General features: G+C 36.6%; 1 protein-coding gene across 1 annotated transcript in view; it reads right to left on the reverse strand.

The window, feature by feature from the left end:
• LOC117293974 (transmembrane protein 131-like) overlaps positions 1-18,289 on the reverse strand; it is a 65,078-nt gene that overhangs the window by 16,685 nt on the left and 30,104 nt on the right. Inside the window, exons 6-20 of the mRNA XM_033776486.1 lie at positions 16,835-16,948; positions 16,232-16,354; positions 14,760-14,840; positions 12,002-12,173; positions 10,261-10,379; positions 8,998-9,209; positions 8,398-8,560; positions 7,657-7,827; positions 5,214-5,318; positions 4,430-4,552; positions 3,604-3,795; positions 2,161-2,316; positions 1,551-1,632; positions 810-927; positions 91-226 (exon numbers count right to left, since the gene is read on the reverse strand). Of these exons, the coding sequence (XP_033632377.1) occupies positions 91-226; positions 810-927; positions 1,551-1,632; positions 2,161-2,316; positions 3,604-3,795; positions 4,430-4,552; positions 5,214-5,318; positions 7,657-7,827; positions 8,398-8,560; positions 8,998-9,209; positions 10,261-10,379; positions 12,002-12,173; positions 14,760-14,840; positions 16,232-16,354; positions 16,835-16,948 (2,067 nt within the window). The remainder of the gene's footprint in view (positions 1-90; positions 227-809; positions 928-1,550; positions 1,633-2,160; positions 2,317-3,603; positions 3,796-4,429; positions 4,553-5,213; positions 5,319-7,656; positions 7,828-8,397; positions 8,561-8,997; positions 9,210-10,260; positions 10,380-12,001; positions 12,174-14,759; positions 14,841-16,231; positions 16,355-16,834; positions 16,949-18,289) is intronic.

Below are 18,289 nucleotides of genomic sequence, written 5' to 3' on the forward strand. Positions count from 1 at the left end.
CTAAGTTATTCAAAGTGACAAGAGAAAATCCTAAAAATATGTGTTGTTTCAATATTTAAAGGTATGCAGAAAAATCAAGTGAAAACTTACACTAGCATTTTCTATGTAGGTGAGGGGAAACTCTATCTTGTCCTTTCGTATGAGTCTTGGCCATTCTAAAACCGCTGTAACTGGTATCTCCATATCTTTCACCAAGTTGCTATTTATCTTCAGCGTTGTATTAAATCTGGACAACAAAGAGAAATACAGCTTTAAAGAAATGTCCAAATAGACATGCTGCTGTTTGTAGACACAGCATCCTCTGGTGTTTCCAAGTAGAATAACCACTAAAGATGTTCATACTGTGAATTACCACAATTACTTGTGTCCTTGTGCAAGTCAATTTAATATGTATTTGCTTCTCTTCAGGGTGCATGGGTACCTGTGAGGACTGAGATGGTTCTTGTGATCGATTTAGCTTACATGTAGTGTGCAGCACAGGCTGTAGTACTAAAAATATTGCCCCCTGAACGTGTCAAGAAGTATCGCCACGAGAAAAGTTAAAAAAATTGGAAAATTTTAACGGTTTATTTTGTTAAAAAGGTTTTTATTAATGGGAATAACAGTGCGAGGACCCGGTCTTCCTTGGTTGGTGGCTGGCGCTATCAACGGACCTTGCCTCTGGCTCGGTCTGTTAACAGCACCAGCCATCAACCTTGTTGTTACTATGCAGTGAAGATTGGGTCCTCACACTGTTATTCCCTAATTACCGCAAACCTTACTAGATCGTTATCCCACCATGAAAAGTTTCAAACCCTACTAATACTTACATGGTTTTTCCCATCTGCTCCAGACCAAGCCACCTGTTGTGTAGATGGCTGTAGAACAGCCTATCAACATCCTGTGTCTCGTCTGGCAATGCTAAAGATGACAGCCACACTTCACCATCTGAAGGGAGAGGGGAAGAAGGGGAAGGAAATCATTGGGTGTGGATTTAGAATCTTAACATAAAACACACGGCAACGTGTAGCTTGCAACACTGAATGGGCCAACACTTCCAAATCAAACCTACACGCCCTAACAATCACACACTGATGTTTCTGCACGGTCTCTGGGCCCAGTTTCGTATAGCTGTTATACAGAAGCAGAAAATACTTCTTAGGAAAATGTTTTGCGAAGCCAAAAATGAGTAAGGCACCAAACATTTCCGGAATGATACCTCTGTTGATCTAGCTAACTGACATGGGCCCAATTTCATAAAGCCTGTAAGCATAAAAATTTCCTAAGCACAGACAAATCTTGCTTTACAGAAACTAGTTACCAGCATAAACTCTATGATATGAAGTTTAGATTGTTGCAACTGGTACCTCACTCACTTTTTGCTTAGCGAAGACATTTATTTGTTCAAGAATTTGGTTCAAGATCAAATGAAAATTAAAGTACTGCAGTGCACAAACACACATAAAGAACTTGTTCCAGCTTTATAAGAAACATACAATTGCAATAATCATCTAATTATTAGCAAGGATGGTAAAATCACGATTAGCAAATATTTGAAGTTTAACACTTACTTAGTGATTGCGTTGAAAGACCTACGTAACACATCTCTTCAATGTCACAGGCTAACCTTGGATCAAAAACAATCCTTCCAACCTGTGTGCAAGAAACAAATGACCAGTAATAAATTTTAAAAAGTCTTATTCCTAAACATAAAGAGAGAAACATTTCACAAGCAATTTGGAGAAAAGTAAATAGTAAAACAGTAAAACAATGTCGACTAAAGTAAAATAAATTTGTTGCAAAGCATAGTGTTTATATTGAACGATACCATCATAAATATCTGTGATGCAAATTCATTATCTATTCAATTGATGCACACCTGCTGCTAAAATATAGGATTTAATCTTCCTCTAGCTACCCAGCAATCTTGGTGGTTTGGTGGTAAGACGTCTGATCAAAGGTTGTGGGTACAAATCACACCCAAGTAATATGCCGTGGCAGGGTTTTTTCTTCACAGAACTTTGGAAATTCCTGAATACAGTGCTTCATACACGTCAGTGTATGGGCAAAACCCAAATAGCATAACTTTAGTATCAACAAAATGATAAGTTTGATTCTCGTTTGTGTTGGGAAATTTATTCAAAATTGTCTTTAAAAACAATTACAAAACAAACTACTCACTTTCTGTTTTTTGTGTGGCTCTATTTCGACAACAGGTGTCTTCTTAGGCGGTCTGTGGTGAAATCTTTTATCTGGTGGATCTGGCACAATGCTTTCTAATTTCATGCGGTGACTAAAATTATTTATCAGAGTGATGCTCACAGACTGTGGAGAACCCTGCAATGGTTGATACAAATTCATCGGTGACTGGTTTGTTGAGTATCATACAAATATTGGATGCATATATGACTACAATACAGAAGAATATCACATCCATTCTATGTTTGTTTTATATACAGCGCACATAGGTCCTTGTCTCCAATACAAAGTCATGAACAACAAATAATTGATTCCAACTACTAACAGATTAAACAGCTGAAAAATTTAGACTGCTTCGCGAAAGCGCATTTGGCGTTCATAGCCATGCGCGTGTTGGTGTGCAAGCTTATGCACATGCTAATGACGCATAACACATTCAATACATATGATACTCCTTGTAAAATCTATTAGTGAAAATTACGGTTAGCTGAGAAGCGTCCTAAGCGTCCTATATTTATCTACAAAGTATAGTATGGCATGTGACCTGTGTTCCACCAATCAAATGAAAAGGATCTATAAACACGGTATATAAAATAATCTATTCAACAACAATTTTGAAGTACTGGAAATTCTAAGAAACAAAAATATACTTTGTATATAGGTCATATTGTGAGCATACATGCACAAATGCTGTCACAGTTTAGTCACAGTTTAGAATAATTGTTGAGCAACCATTTGAAATTATAACACCCCTTGCAAGTATTCTGCCTGCTCATTGGTTTAGAGCGCGTCACATGACATGTCTTAGTTTCGCTAGACGACGGCCGTGTGATAGTGTATCGGTTTGCCATGCGCTAGTCCGAAGACTAGCACACGGCGCCGTGCGCTAGTCCGACAGACTAGCACACGGCGTACAGTACCCAGACGTCCGTTGCGTGTACGAGGATGATAAATTAATAGTCTGTAACCATTTCAGATTGCACGACACTACATGCAACACAGTAAGTAAAAGTGTTTGCAATCTGTATTCGCGTCGTCCGTGGATTGTAGCATTCAGGTCTGTAACTTAATAATAATAGTACAGTATTTAGAAATGTTTGGGGTGTTATAAAACAAATATTGACTGCTTTTACTCGTGCAATGGTTAAAAACTATGACTCCCTTGGTGATCCCCGGAGCGTTCTATTTTAACCATAGCACTCGAAGCAGTCAATATTTGTATACTATTTAACTGCATGGGCTGTGTATGGTGGCACAATAGTTAGAAGAACTACATGTATACATGTTCATACAGTTGTAGTATGTAGTTCATGTATTTTTCAAAACCACGGGGATGACTAAATGAGTGGTCAGAAAATTGGAGGGTTACAGAGTTTGGGAATATTTCACCTTTTGATTCAAGAAAAAGGAAAAAGGTAAACTCACTGGAAATGCAGGCCTTAGAATGATGTGTTCTGGTTTGACAGCGAGACATCCTTCCACCGTACGTAGTTTGACTTCTATTGACATACGATTATGAGGCGTTTCTACTACCACTCCTCCAAAGTATTGACCCTCGGTGAGTGGAGCCTTCACGTCAAGACGTAAGACAGCAAAGTGGTTTTTCTGAATCACCAACTAGGAAGAGGAATAGACAAAGAGGATTTAAAGGAGAAAAAATTTTGTGTTTGTTTTTTGAAACCAAAAGGGTAGGGAAATACTTCATGCATTGGCAATAGAAAAGTTGCACCTTGACACACATTCGTGGCTTGATGTGGTGGGGTGGTTTAGAGCATTGGACTCTGGTGGTTAAGTCATCATGGTGTGCATTGAATTCCAGTCATGACACTTATGTCCTTGAGCAAGATTGATTAAGCTTGGTGCACTACATATTTGGCGGCACAGTCTGTATACTCCAAATGGAGCTGAGATGGTTAAAAGAATTAAATGAACGGCCCAGTGACCTGGGTTAATAATGTTGGAGTGCCATGAGTGTCAATGGGTGATGGATAACAAGCCACTGTTATTACCAGCTGATAAAACAACCACAGATTTGTAATTTTTTTAACAGAGGAAGTAGTATATGTTTTTATCCCCTAGTAGTTTGGGCATCTGATTGGGGGATCAGCGCGTACTGGAAGATAATACAAATTACGTTGTGCATGAAGAAGACATGTTAACAATTTCCTAGACAATTCCAAATGTATCAACTGTTGACCAAGATATGAACGCTTCCATTGCCTGGACATTAAACATCCTCCTCATTACTCACCGATCTCCTCTTTATACTGAAGATATCTTCCTTGTTTGTATGATGTTCAGATTCCACCACTCCCACACCAAGTACCATTGCTTCGCAGTCATCTAGATCACAGCTGAAAGATTGTATGGGTATCTATAGGAAGACAAATAGACTCTGTCAAGTACTTTTACAGAACTAGTCGTGCACACACACTATCTCACTAGTGACCTTTAATTAGGGGGAGTGAATTTTTCCCTTTTACCTCCATGCTTGTGCAATATGTAGCGGATATTGTACTTTCAGTTGTCTATAAAGTTTAAAAATATGTTACACTTTCAAAGTGTTTTTGTGACCTTTTTTAACACAGATATAGTTCCACGTCTTCTACAGTTATTTTGCATTTTTGCTGTTGTCTCTGTATGTTTGTTTTATTCTAATGTGTGACCAAGTGTCCCCATTTAGTGGGCCTGCATGCCTGTTCGGGGTTTCCCTTTTGCAACACAATGTACTTCGATGTTTGTGTAATAAAGGTAATAAATTAAACAATCAATGTTATACATGGTGTAGGCTTCAATACACTTTTCAATAATAAAGTTTTTGATTTACCAAGACTAAGACAATCGGAAACAGACTATGGTGAGGAAATTATCAGTCCTGCAAAATATAAAAGGGAATCCACTGTACCGCATAACAAATTCAGCCTGACTGTTCCCAAAAACGTGCATACAATTAATCATTATTTCTTAAAAGGTTAAAGAGAGACGGTCACAGTAAACAATGGGTTTTTTTTTATAGATAAATGAAAAGTACTTACATCTATGGGGTTGTTGTTTATTAATGTGAAGAGCATACTGTTTTGATTTCCTATACTCATGACTCCAAAGTCAAAGCTTATCTCATCCTCACTATGAATAGAGTACTGCAGCAAGAAAACAAATTAAAAAATAGGAGAAAAATTCATATAATTTTGTTTTTCTTCACTTTTCTCTGTGATTAAATTTTGACAGATTTCACAATGATGTACAGTAGGCAAAGACACAGCTGGGATATTTTGTTCAAGCGATAATACATGTGTCTTTATAATGCATTGGCAGCATCTACCGGTAAACCTATCATAGTGTAAATGACAACTTAAATGATGGGTAAAGGTAAAAATAATGGTGTAAATGATGAGGGTAAACATTGCGATGAAATGATGATCAAACAATGAAAACGCAAATCTTGGTACGCATGGCGGACTGGATGGGCCAATCAGCAACCTTTTATTGGCCTCTTATTGAGGGCGCCCTACTTATGTGACGTTATCCGCATAAGGTCTTGCTTACAGTGCATGAAAAGTTCCAAAGGGAAATTGGTTTATGATGAACATTCATATCTAAATTTAGGTTTGTTAACTGATTTGGATTAAGTCAAAGACTGCAGCTGTTCCCAGCCACTACGGGTATAATTTATACAATTTTATTCACAACTACTTTTCAAACTAGTCATGAATATCAGGGGACACAAGGGTTCCTTAAATTTCTCTGGCTCTTAGAATGTAGATCCTGTATGACCTGCTCTTGAAGGCACTACCAATTATCTATGGTCCATATATTCTTGATAACAAGCAGTATCATATGTACATTCGTAGCAATCATTACAATAAATTATTAGTAGAAATTGCACACCAAATGCGACTCTAGGCAGATGATATATGTAACCTCTTGATCAAATCAAACATCATACAAGCTCATGTAAGACTTGCGGTAACGTATATGTGTAGCCATTAACTTCTCACATGTCATGCAACTCATAACAGTCTGCAATATCAGGTATCAATTTGACAATGTCAGAGATGCCAACATTGAATTTAAAAAAAGAGTAGCATCTCCCAAAAGTTAAGGGCGAGCGCAGCTTGGGCTCCCTAAACCGATCTTTCTATTACTCTCTACAATGCTAACTAGCTCATTTTCAGGCATTGTTGTGAAATAACAATTACCTCTGTATGCACCAACAGAACAGCTACAAATGTTTATAATGGCCAGTGAAAAAAAAAACTGAAAAAAAAAAATCCCTCATCTTCTGACTTTGTTTCAAAAATAAATGTAACATAACAAAGGGTGGCCTTACTTAAATGTTTTTGTTTTAATGATCAGAAATGCAGCAACAAGCTATTGGGAGAGAGAAAAAAAAAAAAAAAACGTGTCCGGATTTTGGGCAAAAATACGTGTCCGTATTTTGGGCATTGTCTGGACATCCGCGCTACAATTACTAGTAAGAAAACATGGAAACTGTCTAGCTTATATCTCACAGGCCACTCAGTTGAAGGAATTTTGTGCAGAAGGTCTCCTTTTTTGTCGCCATTATTTCTTACTTTTTATGCCAAGCTACGATGAAGTACATGTACAGACAGCGTGGGCACAATAATAGTGGATTCGTGAGGAATGAGGTTACTGTGACACGTTAGCTCACACACAACCTCTTTCCCCAAGCAAGTGTGCACTATTCCCCATCGTGTAATAGAGATCAATGGGTACGATCTTGCAGCAATGCACTAGCATAAAAATACTCATCCGGCCAGCCAGCGGGGGATCAGAGGGCACGCAACAATCATTACGTCGAGACGCGTACATTGTTCGAGTGAATTCGCCGCTGTTATTCAACAGTGCGTTTTAAAATTAAAAGTGTTTTTTCTTTTCTGTTACAATTATTTGGATATTGTTCTTAATTTTTATTTTCACTTAATAGTTCATTCGTTGTTTGCATGTATTGTACGATTAAATAAAATTATATTGGGCGGCTTGTTTAGCGTGTTTTATTGAGTATTATCGTAGCGTCGTAGTCACGGCTCGAAATCGTATTTGCTACGCCCAAATTGTGTATGTTGGTATCTCTGCAATGTGTATCAATTTGAAACATACTGGAAACCTATACAACAACAAAGGAACAATGAGAACATTTCCAAAAATTCTCGAATTAAATTAAAACAATCCCCATGGATTTTTCATAAACTATGCTTCGCAATTCTTGCTGTTTTGCTGTGTTATTTTGTAACAGTACTTATACCTATTGAAGTGTTCATGTAGTTTGATGACAATTGGCACATTAATGGTTTCAATTTAATTTACTGCGGATTGTAATTATTCTTGCAATGTTCTTGTAAAACCAGACTAAACTGTACCTCACAAGTTTCACAAATATTTCTTAGTGTAAACTTTCCGATGATGTTAGCATTTCTTTAAAATATTGCTTTAATCAAGTGTGAAAATATCACCTACCTGTAAGTTGCCTGTGTATACATGTATTCCCATAGAGAACATAGATGCGTTGGTACCAAGCCTAAGTATTGTCTCAATGGGTTTTGTGGATGCGTTGGGCGAAAAGATAATGGAAAGTGAAGAATCCGTCTCTTGAGGCTTTATGGTTAAGACTTCTTCAAAGCCAGACACCTAGGAGAGACAGTATTAATATGCATCAGAAGATGACCAACAGTGACAGTTTTTTTAAAATTAGAAAAAAGGTCAACTGACCCTTTTCAAATTAAAACCTTAAAGGATCGTTCAGTAGAATCTAAAACATTTCCAGCCTGGGCCAAATTTCATAAAACCTATTATTAGCACAACTTGCTAAACACAGAATAGTATTACTTAGCAGAAAAAGGTTACCAGCCAAAATTACATAAGTTTGCAATGTTGTGGCTGGTGCCCCACTCAATTTTTGCAGTATTTTCTGCTTAATAGCTTTATGAAAGTGGGCCCAAATGTTTTGCTGTTTAAAGGGCAAGGGCATTACCAAACAGTAACAAATATTAGTTTTATGTAATGTTACGTGTCAGTTGAAATATTGGCTGAACACATAATAAAAATGAATATAATAATAATCATCATAACACAAACCAGGGGTGAGGTGGGGGGGGGGGGGGGGGTTGTAATTTAACATAATCAAGACAAACCTACCAGTGGATTCTGATTGGTTTGGGGGCAGTATTAGGGCTGAGGTTTGTTTTATGGGATTCTTACCTTTAAAATACTATGGACCTCTTCTGGAAAGCTGATTTGATGTATGACCAGTGTGAAGTTAAAATAGTTTGTTAGCACTAAGGGTTTGATGACTGTTTCTCCAGAGTCTACTAGTTGAGATGATAGCTGGAACAGCTTACTCTGTTGGTCACAGCTCAACGTGCTGAAACAGAATCCACAATTGAAATTAGGAAATACCTGAAAGAGTTTATGCACTCTGATCGGTTTAAGACTGACCACGTGGGTATGTATTAAAGGTACTGGATACATTTTTTTCAAAATGTATTTCAGCACAAAAACTTTTATGGTAACAAGCAACGGAGAGCTATTGACAGTATAAAACATTGTGAGATACAGCTCCCTCTGCAGTTACTTTGTTTTGAGTAAGAGGTTATTTCTCACTTGAATTCCAGAAAATGAAAAGTCTCAAATTCTTATGATCTTTACATATTTGTTTCTTTTTAAAGGATCAAATCTATTCAAAGACAATAACAATAACTGCAGGAGTGGACTGTTTAATATTTACATTTGGTGACTGCTTTTCTTTTATCAAAAATATCCCAAAAAAAATCTTGAAAAATCCTGCAAGTATTTACTTACCCTTGTAACACATGTGACTGGTAGGGGATCTGCAGTTTGAGATTTTTATCTTTGGTTTTAACAATGATTTTGCCCGACCACAGACGCGATGTATTTGCCTTGAGGGGGTGAAAGGTGACTTCGGCTACTTTTGTGTGGGTGTCTGACGACTTGAGAACCTGCGGCTTAAAATCTATCGTTATTGCATTGTTGGCTCTCATTGACGATATGCTCTGTGGGGAGAAACAGAAAGGAGTTTACTACTGAAGAAAAAATAACCCCCTCCTTTCGATTGTGTAGGCAGTATGTAAGTAACATGATATCATGCGGTGAGTATATCTCATTGATACACATATTATTCTGTGTTCGAAGTGCTCCCTCATTCAAGACAAGAATGTAAAGATTTGAATGAACAGCGGTATAATTTGGAAATGCCAGGTGGGTCAAATGTTTGTACAGACATAATAAAACGCCATTTAGGAAAGGTGACTTGTTCTGAAATATGAACAAAACTAAAATGTTTTTATCAGCTACATTAAAAAAATGTATTGTCATAACTGTATCTTTCTGATGTGTTCATACTCAAAATATATGCTTTTTCTAAAAAAATTATTTACCACGGTTAATATTTTTTTAGTTGCCTATGCGACAAGTTGAGAAGTGGTGTTTACTAGCCCATAGCAGTTTTTACTAGAAAATGTACGCAGGGCTAGTGTTAAGAGCGACTCATGGTTTTTGGTAAGTTTATATTGATCATCTTTATCAACTGATACCATCCTTAAAGGAACACGTTGCCTTGGATCGGTCGAGTTGGTCCCTGAAAATCGTTTGTAACCGTTTGTTGTAAAATGCATAAGGGTAGAAAGATGTTGTAAAAGTAGAATACAATAATCCACACAAACATGCCTCGAAATTGCACGGTTTTTCTTTTACCTCGTTTACTAACACGGTCGGCCATTTTGACTCCCATAAATGGCCGACCGTGTTTATTCGCACAGTAAAAGGAAAACCACGCAATCTCCAGGCAAACTTGTGTGGATCATTGTATTCTACTTTTATAACATCTTTCCAAACATTTTTTGCATTTTTTTTTTTTTTTTTTACGGTTACAAATGCTTTTTATAGACCAACTCGTCCGATCCAAGGCAACGTGTTCGGACTATATATACAAAAGTTGATGCAAACGAAAGTTGATAACGCAGAATGCCGAGTTCAACAATAAAACAAGTTCAACTTTCAAGTGAAAAACTAACAATTGTAAATGAAAAGAGAAAGGACACTCACCACTATTTGAACACTTTTAGGACTCGTATTGAGGAGGTGCAAAGGGAGAACCTTGGGTGCATCTAGTGACCTCAGTGTACCAAAATCTAACATCTCTAATGACGAATAAATCCCTGGAGCTGTTCAAAAGAGTAAATAAAACATGCAAAATACTAACACTTGAAACATCAGGAATACCTTTGGCTACATTGCATTAACTTGAAGATGTTATACAAATATTGAATCATAAATGCATGTGAGTTCATTGTCGCAGATTATAATCGCCAGGTGAAATCTGGACTATTCCATTTCACGAGGATTTGAGTGAAATAAAAAGGCCAGATTTTACAGAGTATGTTCTGCGACAATGCAATAACGGGGTTGCATTTAATATTTGTACTATATGACACACACATAGATCCTTGTCGATTGAAATGCTTGGCCACAAACACAAACTAGATTGGTTATTAGTTGGTATTAAATATTAGTGTAACATGCATCATGCATCATCTTTTGTTTTGGAATACATTAGTCCAGATTTCACCTCATGACTATATTTGGCAACAATGCTCTCACATGCATCCAATTGTACCAGCGGACACATTCGGATTTCATCAAATACTTGGGCCAAATTAAATGAACTTAAAAATTTAACTTAATTGACCTAGGTAATCCAGAATTTGCATGGAACTGATCACAACCTGAACTAATGAGAGTTACATAGTTGTATTACGGCAGGCAGTTTGATACAAATTTTAAAATTGAATTCTGAATAAGGCATGGAAGAGGTTTCAAAATTGTTGGTCTATTTTGATATGTCTTGATTTTCTCATGGAAAATCAATTTTGTGGTGTACATATCTCATTGAGACATTGTGTCACTAAATTCAGGGCGTGTTGAAAACATCCACCTGATCATTTGATGAATCACATCAAACTCTCTCTACTTCGAGCTTGTGTAGGAAGCATAAAGGTGAATGACCTGCCACATTTTACATTTTGTTCACAGCACTGTTGTGTCAGTCTGTCCGGATATATCTACTGATAATCTTAAAATGAAGACTTTAACCATCTGTTCGTCACATCTGGACTCAAAATGGCTAAGTGGCATTTGAGGATAAAACACTCATTCTGCTTGACAAATTTCATAACATTTTCTGCTAAGACGAAATAAGCAGGATACCAGTCATAAGTTGTACCGGGTAAAAAGGTTTGTGAAAGGATATTTTACTCAAATCTTCTGTTTGCAAAAATCAACCCACATTTGCGATCAGTGGTATCTACAGTATCATGAACATATCAGTAAGCTTTCGACGTGTGGGTTTGAATCCCGGTTGTGACACTTGTGTCCTTGAGCAAGATACTTTACTATAATTGCTTCTCTTCACCCAGGGGAATAAATGGGTACCTGCGAGGGTGAGGTTGATATTGTGAATGAAAAAGCCTTTGGAGCGATATAAACTGTTGCCCAGGTTGTATACTCCCAAGGGAGCTGAGAAACATTAAAAAGGGATGTTATTGGCCCTATGACCAGGGCACTAATGTAAAGCGCATTGATACGGTTATTGTGAAATGCGCTATATAAGAATTTGTTTAAGCGCTTACAGAATTAAGTGTTAGTTATTAGGCGCTATATAAATCGAAAGTTATTATTATTATTATTATTTATGACTTTCTAGTTCTTTTTCCTTATCTTCATGGGTTATGCATGCTCCAAAGCTTTTAAGAATTCATGGTTTTGAACAGCAAAGGAATCGCATTACCTGATGAGACTTCTACCTCTACTGGTAACATGAGCAATTCATTTTCTTCTTGATCCACTCGTCTATTCCTTGTGTGATTGGTCTTGATGCGAATGAATGCTGTGTGATTGCTCTCTACTCGCCCTGTGAAACTTGCCCTCATTACAGATCTTGTTGTATAAGGTGGTATCTCCTGATCAGGACAGAACGAAATCATTGCATATAATCAGTTACATCAATAAAGACATCATCAAATGCGCTTTAAAGGCACTGGACACCTTTTGTAATTGCAAAAGACCAGTATTCTCACTTGGTGTATCTCAACATATGCATAAAATAACAAACCTGTGAAAATTCAGCACTTAATTAGACATCGAAGTTGCAAGAGTATAATGAAAGAAAAAACACCCTTGTTGCATTACTATGTGTGCTTTCAGATGCCTAAAAAATGCTTCAGGCTTGAAGTCTTTTTAATATTTGAGTGAGAAATTACCTTATGCTCAAAAACTACAATACTTCAGAAGGAGCCGTTTCTAACACTGTTTTATACTATCAACAGCGCTCCATTGCTCATTACCAAGTAATATTTTATGCTACCAATTATTTTGAGTAATTACCAATAGTGTTCAGTGCCTTTAAAGAGGAACTCTAAGGTCAAATTAAGTATTTTGATTGATGCACGCATTTCCCAATAGACTTCCTTTTCAAAGTTTGTTAAAATGGTGTAAAACATCTTAAAATTGTTACTCTTTCAGTGCGAAATTTGAAACACAAAGTCATCCGATATTAAAAACTAATGGGTCTGTACATTGCAAAGGAAATTTCTGCGCCAGTCAAGAGGTCAAATTCAATGCTGTTTTGAATCAAATTCAGCAATGAACTAAACAAAAAAATGTTCTAAAATCTGTCAGATTTCCTCCACTCTCCAAAGAAATCACTGAATGGAAAAATAAAGAAGAAGTAAATCGAATAGATTGTCCTCCACGAAATAAACAAGCAATGATTTTAAGTCAATTTATCATGTGTCACATTGATAATGCCTTATATTTCTTTCCTACTTGTACTTCATGAGAGTTTCTAGAGACATTGGATATGATATCAAATGACAGTTTCATGGGAGAGCACATCCATTGAGATTGCTCCTGAATGTCTACCAGATCGCCATCAGAAAATGGTTTAAAATGCACACATTGCAGAGTCATGCTGATTGGGTCTTGGCCTATTACATTTTAGACAACTGTCCAGACAGTTGATCATTATTTGTGAGTAGGGAAACGTTCCCACAATAAGCACAGTTTCCTGAATTGTTGTTCCTTTGCAGTCAATATCTCAAAAACATTAAATTCAAACAAGTGTTTGCTGAAGTACTGTTTTGCTGCAGTGACTCATAGTTACATTGATAACAGTTATAACCACAGTGCACATGTAAATGAACAGCCTGATATCAGTTTCAAAATGTGTCAACCATTCATCAAATCTGTTTTGCAGATTTTGTTCTCATTGGGAATTTTACTCAGGTGAAAAAAATTATATGAGATACATTGCTTAGTGAAAAAAAAATGTAGTTTTTACCCTAGTACCGATATGTTTTTAGCGCCGAGTGATTTGCCTGTAGATATTTTCACAGAGCCGGAAAGTACTGAGTAATAATGCTGAATACACATTTGTGTAAAGGTAAAAACTAATTATATTCTTCATCCCAATGCAAAATTAAAATTTGTTAAATCGTTCGGGTTTGAACTGCCTCTAGCTACCGTGCTAGCTCGATGGTCTAGTGGTAAGACATCTGCTCTAGCAATGCAAAGGTCAGAGGTTCAAATCCCATCTGAGTGATATTCACCTGAATGATATGCCTGTGGATTTATTTTGTTTTTATTGGCGGGTTTTTCTTCACAAAACTCAGGAAAGTACAGTGCTTAATACACATAACTGAAACTGTAATTTAAGCAAATTATATTCTTTATCTCTGCTGCAAAATTAACATCTATTAAAGCTAGGGAGCTCTGCTTTGACAGTGCTTTATAAATACATGTACATGTAGTCCGGATTTCATAATACTACAGGAGCCATGAATACCGTCTCAAGACTACAATTCCTGAGAGATATAACGACTACTATGCCGTTAACTAGACCCGCATCCATTCAGCAGCATTCAGTACAAATCCCTGGATAGAAGATCTCTATAGAAACTCCCAAGGATTTCAGCTGCTCAATAAGTCAGAGAATTAAATGCTAATTTCACACCCAGATTCAGTATCTATTGAACTTTAAAGTAGTTCCATAAATAGCATTTATTCCTTCATCTGCAGCTAATATGATGTCTTCCGTATCAATCTACATTGTATACACCATCAACCACTGCTTGACAATTATTTTAAAAAGATGCATGGCGTAAAACCTTTATTGAATATCATTTCACATGAAAGGATGATTTTTGTTATGCATTGGCCGAACTGAAACACTACCCCTATTTATGAAAATTGTATGAGTAATGTGCACTAAGAATTTTTGTTAAAGTTTTTCACAAGACGATTTTTCTTTTTTTGGGTCAACATTTGATTGTTTTGAATTTGTTGTTTTTTACATACAGTGAAATAACCTTTTTTAAACCATACTTCATTGAAGTATTTGAAACTTTCCCTGACATATGTCAATAATGTTTCTTTAAAACCAAGTTTGGGTTGCAACTTCCAGTGAGTTTTGGCCCAAAGAATCAATAGTTGACAAGAGGAACCTGAAACTCCAACTCAATGTATTTGGTCATGGATTGCTAACGTACCCATAGGTTCTGTGGAGCCTCTGGTGACCCTGTAGGTAACTCCAGATGTAATTCACCACCACTGGAGTACATCTCTGTTACCTATAAAGGAAAAAATATAACATGGAATTGGGTCAGCAGGAATGAGCACAAACAGTAGTCAGCCCCAAACCCAAACAAAACTACTTACATTGGACACGTTTGGTAATTGTCAAAGACCAGTATCCTCACTTCGTGTATCCCATAAAAAACACCCTCCCGTGTTGCACAAATTTGTGTGCTTTCAGATGTCTTAAAAAAACTTTAGGCATGAAGTCTTTTAATATTCAAGTGAGAAAATATATTTTTTTCTTCTTTTCTATTTTCTAGCTATATTACTTCAGAGTGAGCTGTTTCTCAAATTATTTTATACTATCAACAGCTCTCCATTGCTTGTTACCAAGTAAAGTTGTATGCTAAAAATTATATTGAGTGATTACCAATAGTGTCCAGTGCCTTTAAGTATGTAAATTTGAACTTAAATCTAAGGTCAAAGTGACAAAACACTCAACTTGTAAGTTGATACCGCACAGGAAAAAGGAAATCCTTGTAGAATATACATACAGCTATATTGTATAGAAGCGCAGTAGAATTTCTCACTATTTCCCTTTTTTTATATACGTGTGTGGAGGGTGAACCAACAAATTTAGTTGGGTAGCACTTATTTTAAGACAATTTACATGCTTCAAAAGAAAATACAACAAAAACAACTTGTGTCAAGCATTTGAAAGAGGGGCTCCAAGGTCAATTGAGTTTAGTTATGCACTTATTTTCCAATAAATGGAGAGATCATGAAAGTGGAGAGAAAGTCTCTTACCTCTTGTCATTGGCTCGTATTTTACATTACCAAGTAACATTTATTTAGTTCAGAAGTTTTACTCATACATTGTGTATTTGTATTTCTTACTTGTATTTTTGAGTTGCCTCCAGGGGGCCTTCTGCGCTATAGAAGATCTTTTATGATTAATATTTTTAAACTGCACGTTAAAATGGTGTACATGTAAAAGATCATTTATTTGATACTCTTTTAGAGCAAATGTTGAAACATGACGTCATTTGACAACATACACAAATAGGTCTATACTTTCCACAAGTAAATCTTTTCCCATTATCATAAAGGACTCCATCTATTGGATAGTGAGTGAATCACAAAACTGAATTTGACATTTGAGCCCCTCTTTAAGAGAATAATTGAAGTATTCATCTTGAAGTGATGTCTCCCAGCCATGTCTTTCTATTGACAGGATACAATGTACAACAATTCAGCTAGAATCATCAGGACTGAGTAATCAAACTAAGCAATCACTCAGATGCCATGGGACGTAAGAGTTAACTGAGAGTCACATGACTCACAGCATACGCTCCACGTCATCGCTCTGTGATCAGTGTCTGGAATCAAGGGTTGTGTCTCACCACCCCCCCCCCCTCGCCCCCTCCCTCCTTTGTTAACTTACCATGAGTCCCGAACTATATGGGTTGTGCATTGTGATGAGAGGTGAGTAGCTTGTGTTGATGGGGACCCTGGCCCCCAAGAAGGGTCTTAATCTGTATGGATTGGGGACACCAACACCAAAAATCTGTAGGAAAAGAAAAACCAAAATACTTGACTTAAATCATCAAACGTGTCTGAGAAACAGTACATACTGGAAATAAGCCAAACCAACCACACACAAAAAAACACTGAAACTTGCCCGATTGTTGTTTTTCAAGGCCCCACCCAAACATAGGAAACAGAGCAGGATTTTAAACAAATCTTCCGGCAAGATAAGTCTAAGCCTTTGTCAGTTTGTGTTAAAGTTTGTCTCAACATTGTGAATATTCAATGTATGGTTCCCTTTTATTTTCTATTGATGTCTCACAAAGACAACAAACATTACTGCATAGTATATATCGTGACTTGGGTTTAAAAACACAACTTATATGGAGAAAGTTAATTCCATTTTATTTGAGTGTGCCATCAGAACAAGGATGTTCAATTCTTCTTAAATCAATGTAGTGGGAATAACGGGTTTATCTGACCTCTAAAAAAAATCCAGTTTTACTTTTCAAGCCCATACCTGATATGGACAGGTTCCTGCACTGGTGTGAATAAATATAGTATTTTCTGCATTGCCTGGTACCCTTGGCAGGAAAACAATTTCAAATGTTGTATTGCTCCCTGGTGAAACTACCTGAGGATTATAAGAAACAAAACAGGAAAAGGTGTTAAAGTGTTTTATACTATCAATACTTCCAACCAAGTAAGTTTTTATTGCCTTTAATTTGAAGAGTAATATTACAATGAACACCTTCTCTTTGATGAATTTTCAAGGTATATAGTATTATTTCAATGAAGGTTAAACAAAATAAAATAAAAAAAGCTAGGAAGCAGATTAAAGTAGGAAGAATACCATGCCCATTACTGGAAAAGATAACATTCTATTTGTTTTAATATTTTCATTTTGAAAAACGTTGCATGCTCCCTTCATAAACTCATTCTTTATCATTTTTCCCATGACAATAATTCTGCTGTTCTCATGCTCATTTAGTTGCCTTGTCATGTTAATGGGACTTCGCTATTCTGTATTTTTCTTAGACTAGGCATTTGTTTTGGGCTTTGTTGATTCTGATTTGGATTAGTTCCTGGATTTGCCTTTATTCTCATTGCATGGCGTGATCGAATAAGTAATGACGACAATAAAGGGCAAACTAACATATAATTTCCTACATGCATTATAGACCTTATCGCAGATACCAATGCGCAAGCGCAGACTGTTGACTGAGGTGCATTGTGGGATAGATATGGATCAAATTTGGATACCAGCAAGACCACAATGCACCTAATTCCAAGCTTTACGCGCGCGCCCCGGTATTTGCGAAAAGGTCTATGCAGCAGGAACAAGGTTTGCAGAAAACATTGGTTGTCATTTTCTTATATTTTTTGGAGACTTGCTCTAAGTGCATACTGTGGATACATAACTGGCCTTCATCTACATGTAAGATTGAGTCAGTCTGCTTGTTAATATGATCGTCTCCTAGAGCTGCAATTGCACTTTCCTGAGTGTACAATTGCAGAGCATAAATCAAATAAACTGCTGGTATTTAGAGGACGGTGTATTATGATAGTCAGATCATGATATGCTTAAATAAGTATTCTTCGGCTGGAGTTATGTTTTCATAGATCCGAATTTTAGAAAGGTTAAATTTAAATCCCTGGTACTCACTCTACCCCCCCCCCCTAAAAAAAAAACGGCTTGTTTTGAGTTAGAAATTTATAAAGAATCATTGGCTCTCAGCACTGTAAAGACCTCATCTTTGAAGATGTAATTTTGTGTCACCTTTGAACAGGAAAAAAAAAAGGTCCCTTTACGTGATGAAAGCAAACTGAAGTCTAAAAATAATGTCAACAAAGTATTTGCAAGAAGTCAACTAATTTATTGCTTATGAAAATACACATCAGTACTTTATGTTTGTGAAGGAGATAACATTGCTTAACAACTTTGTGATCAGCACAATTTAGTTGTACCTAAATG

This window comes from Asterias rubens, chromosome 8 (genome assembly GCF_902459465.1).
Source record: "Asterias rubens chromosome 8, eAstRub1.3, whole genome shotgun sequence".
NCBI lineage: Eukaryota > Metazoa > Echinodermata > Asteroidea > Forcipulatida > Asteriidae > Asterias > Asterias rubens.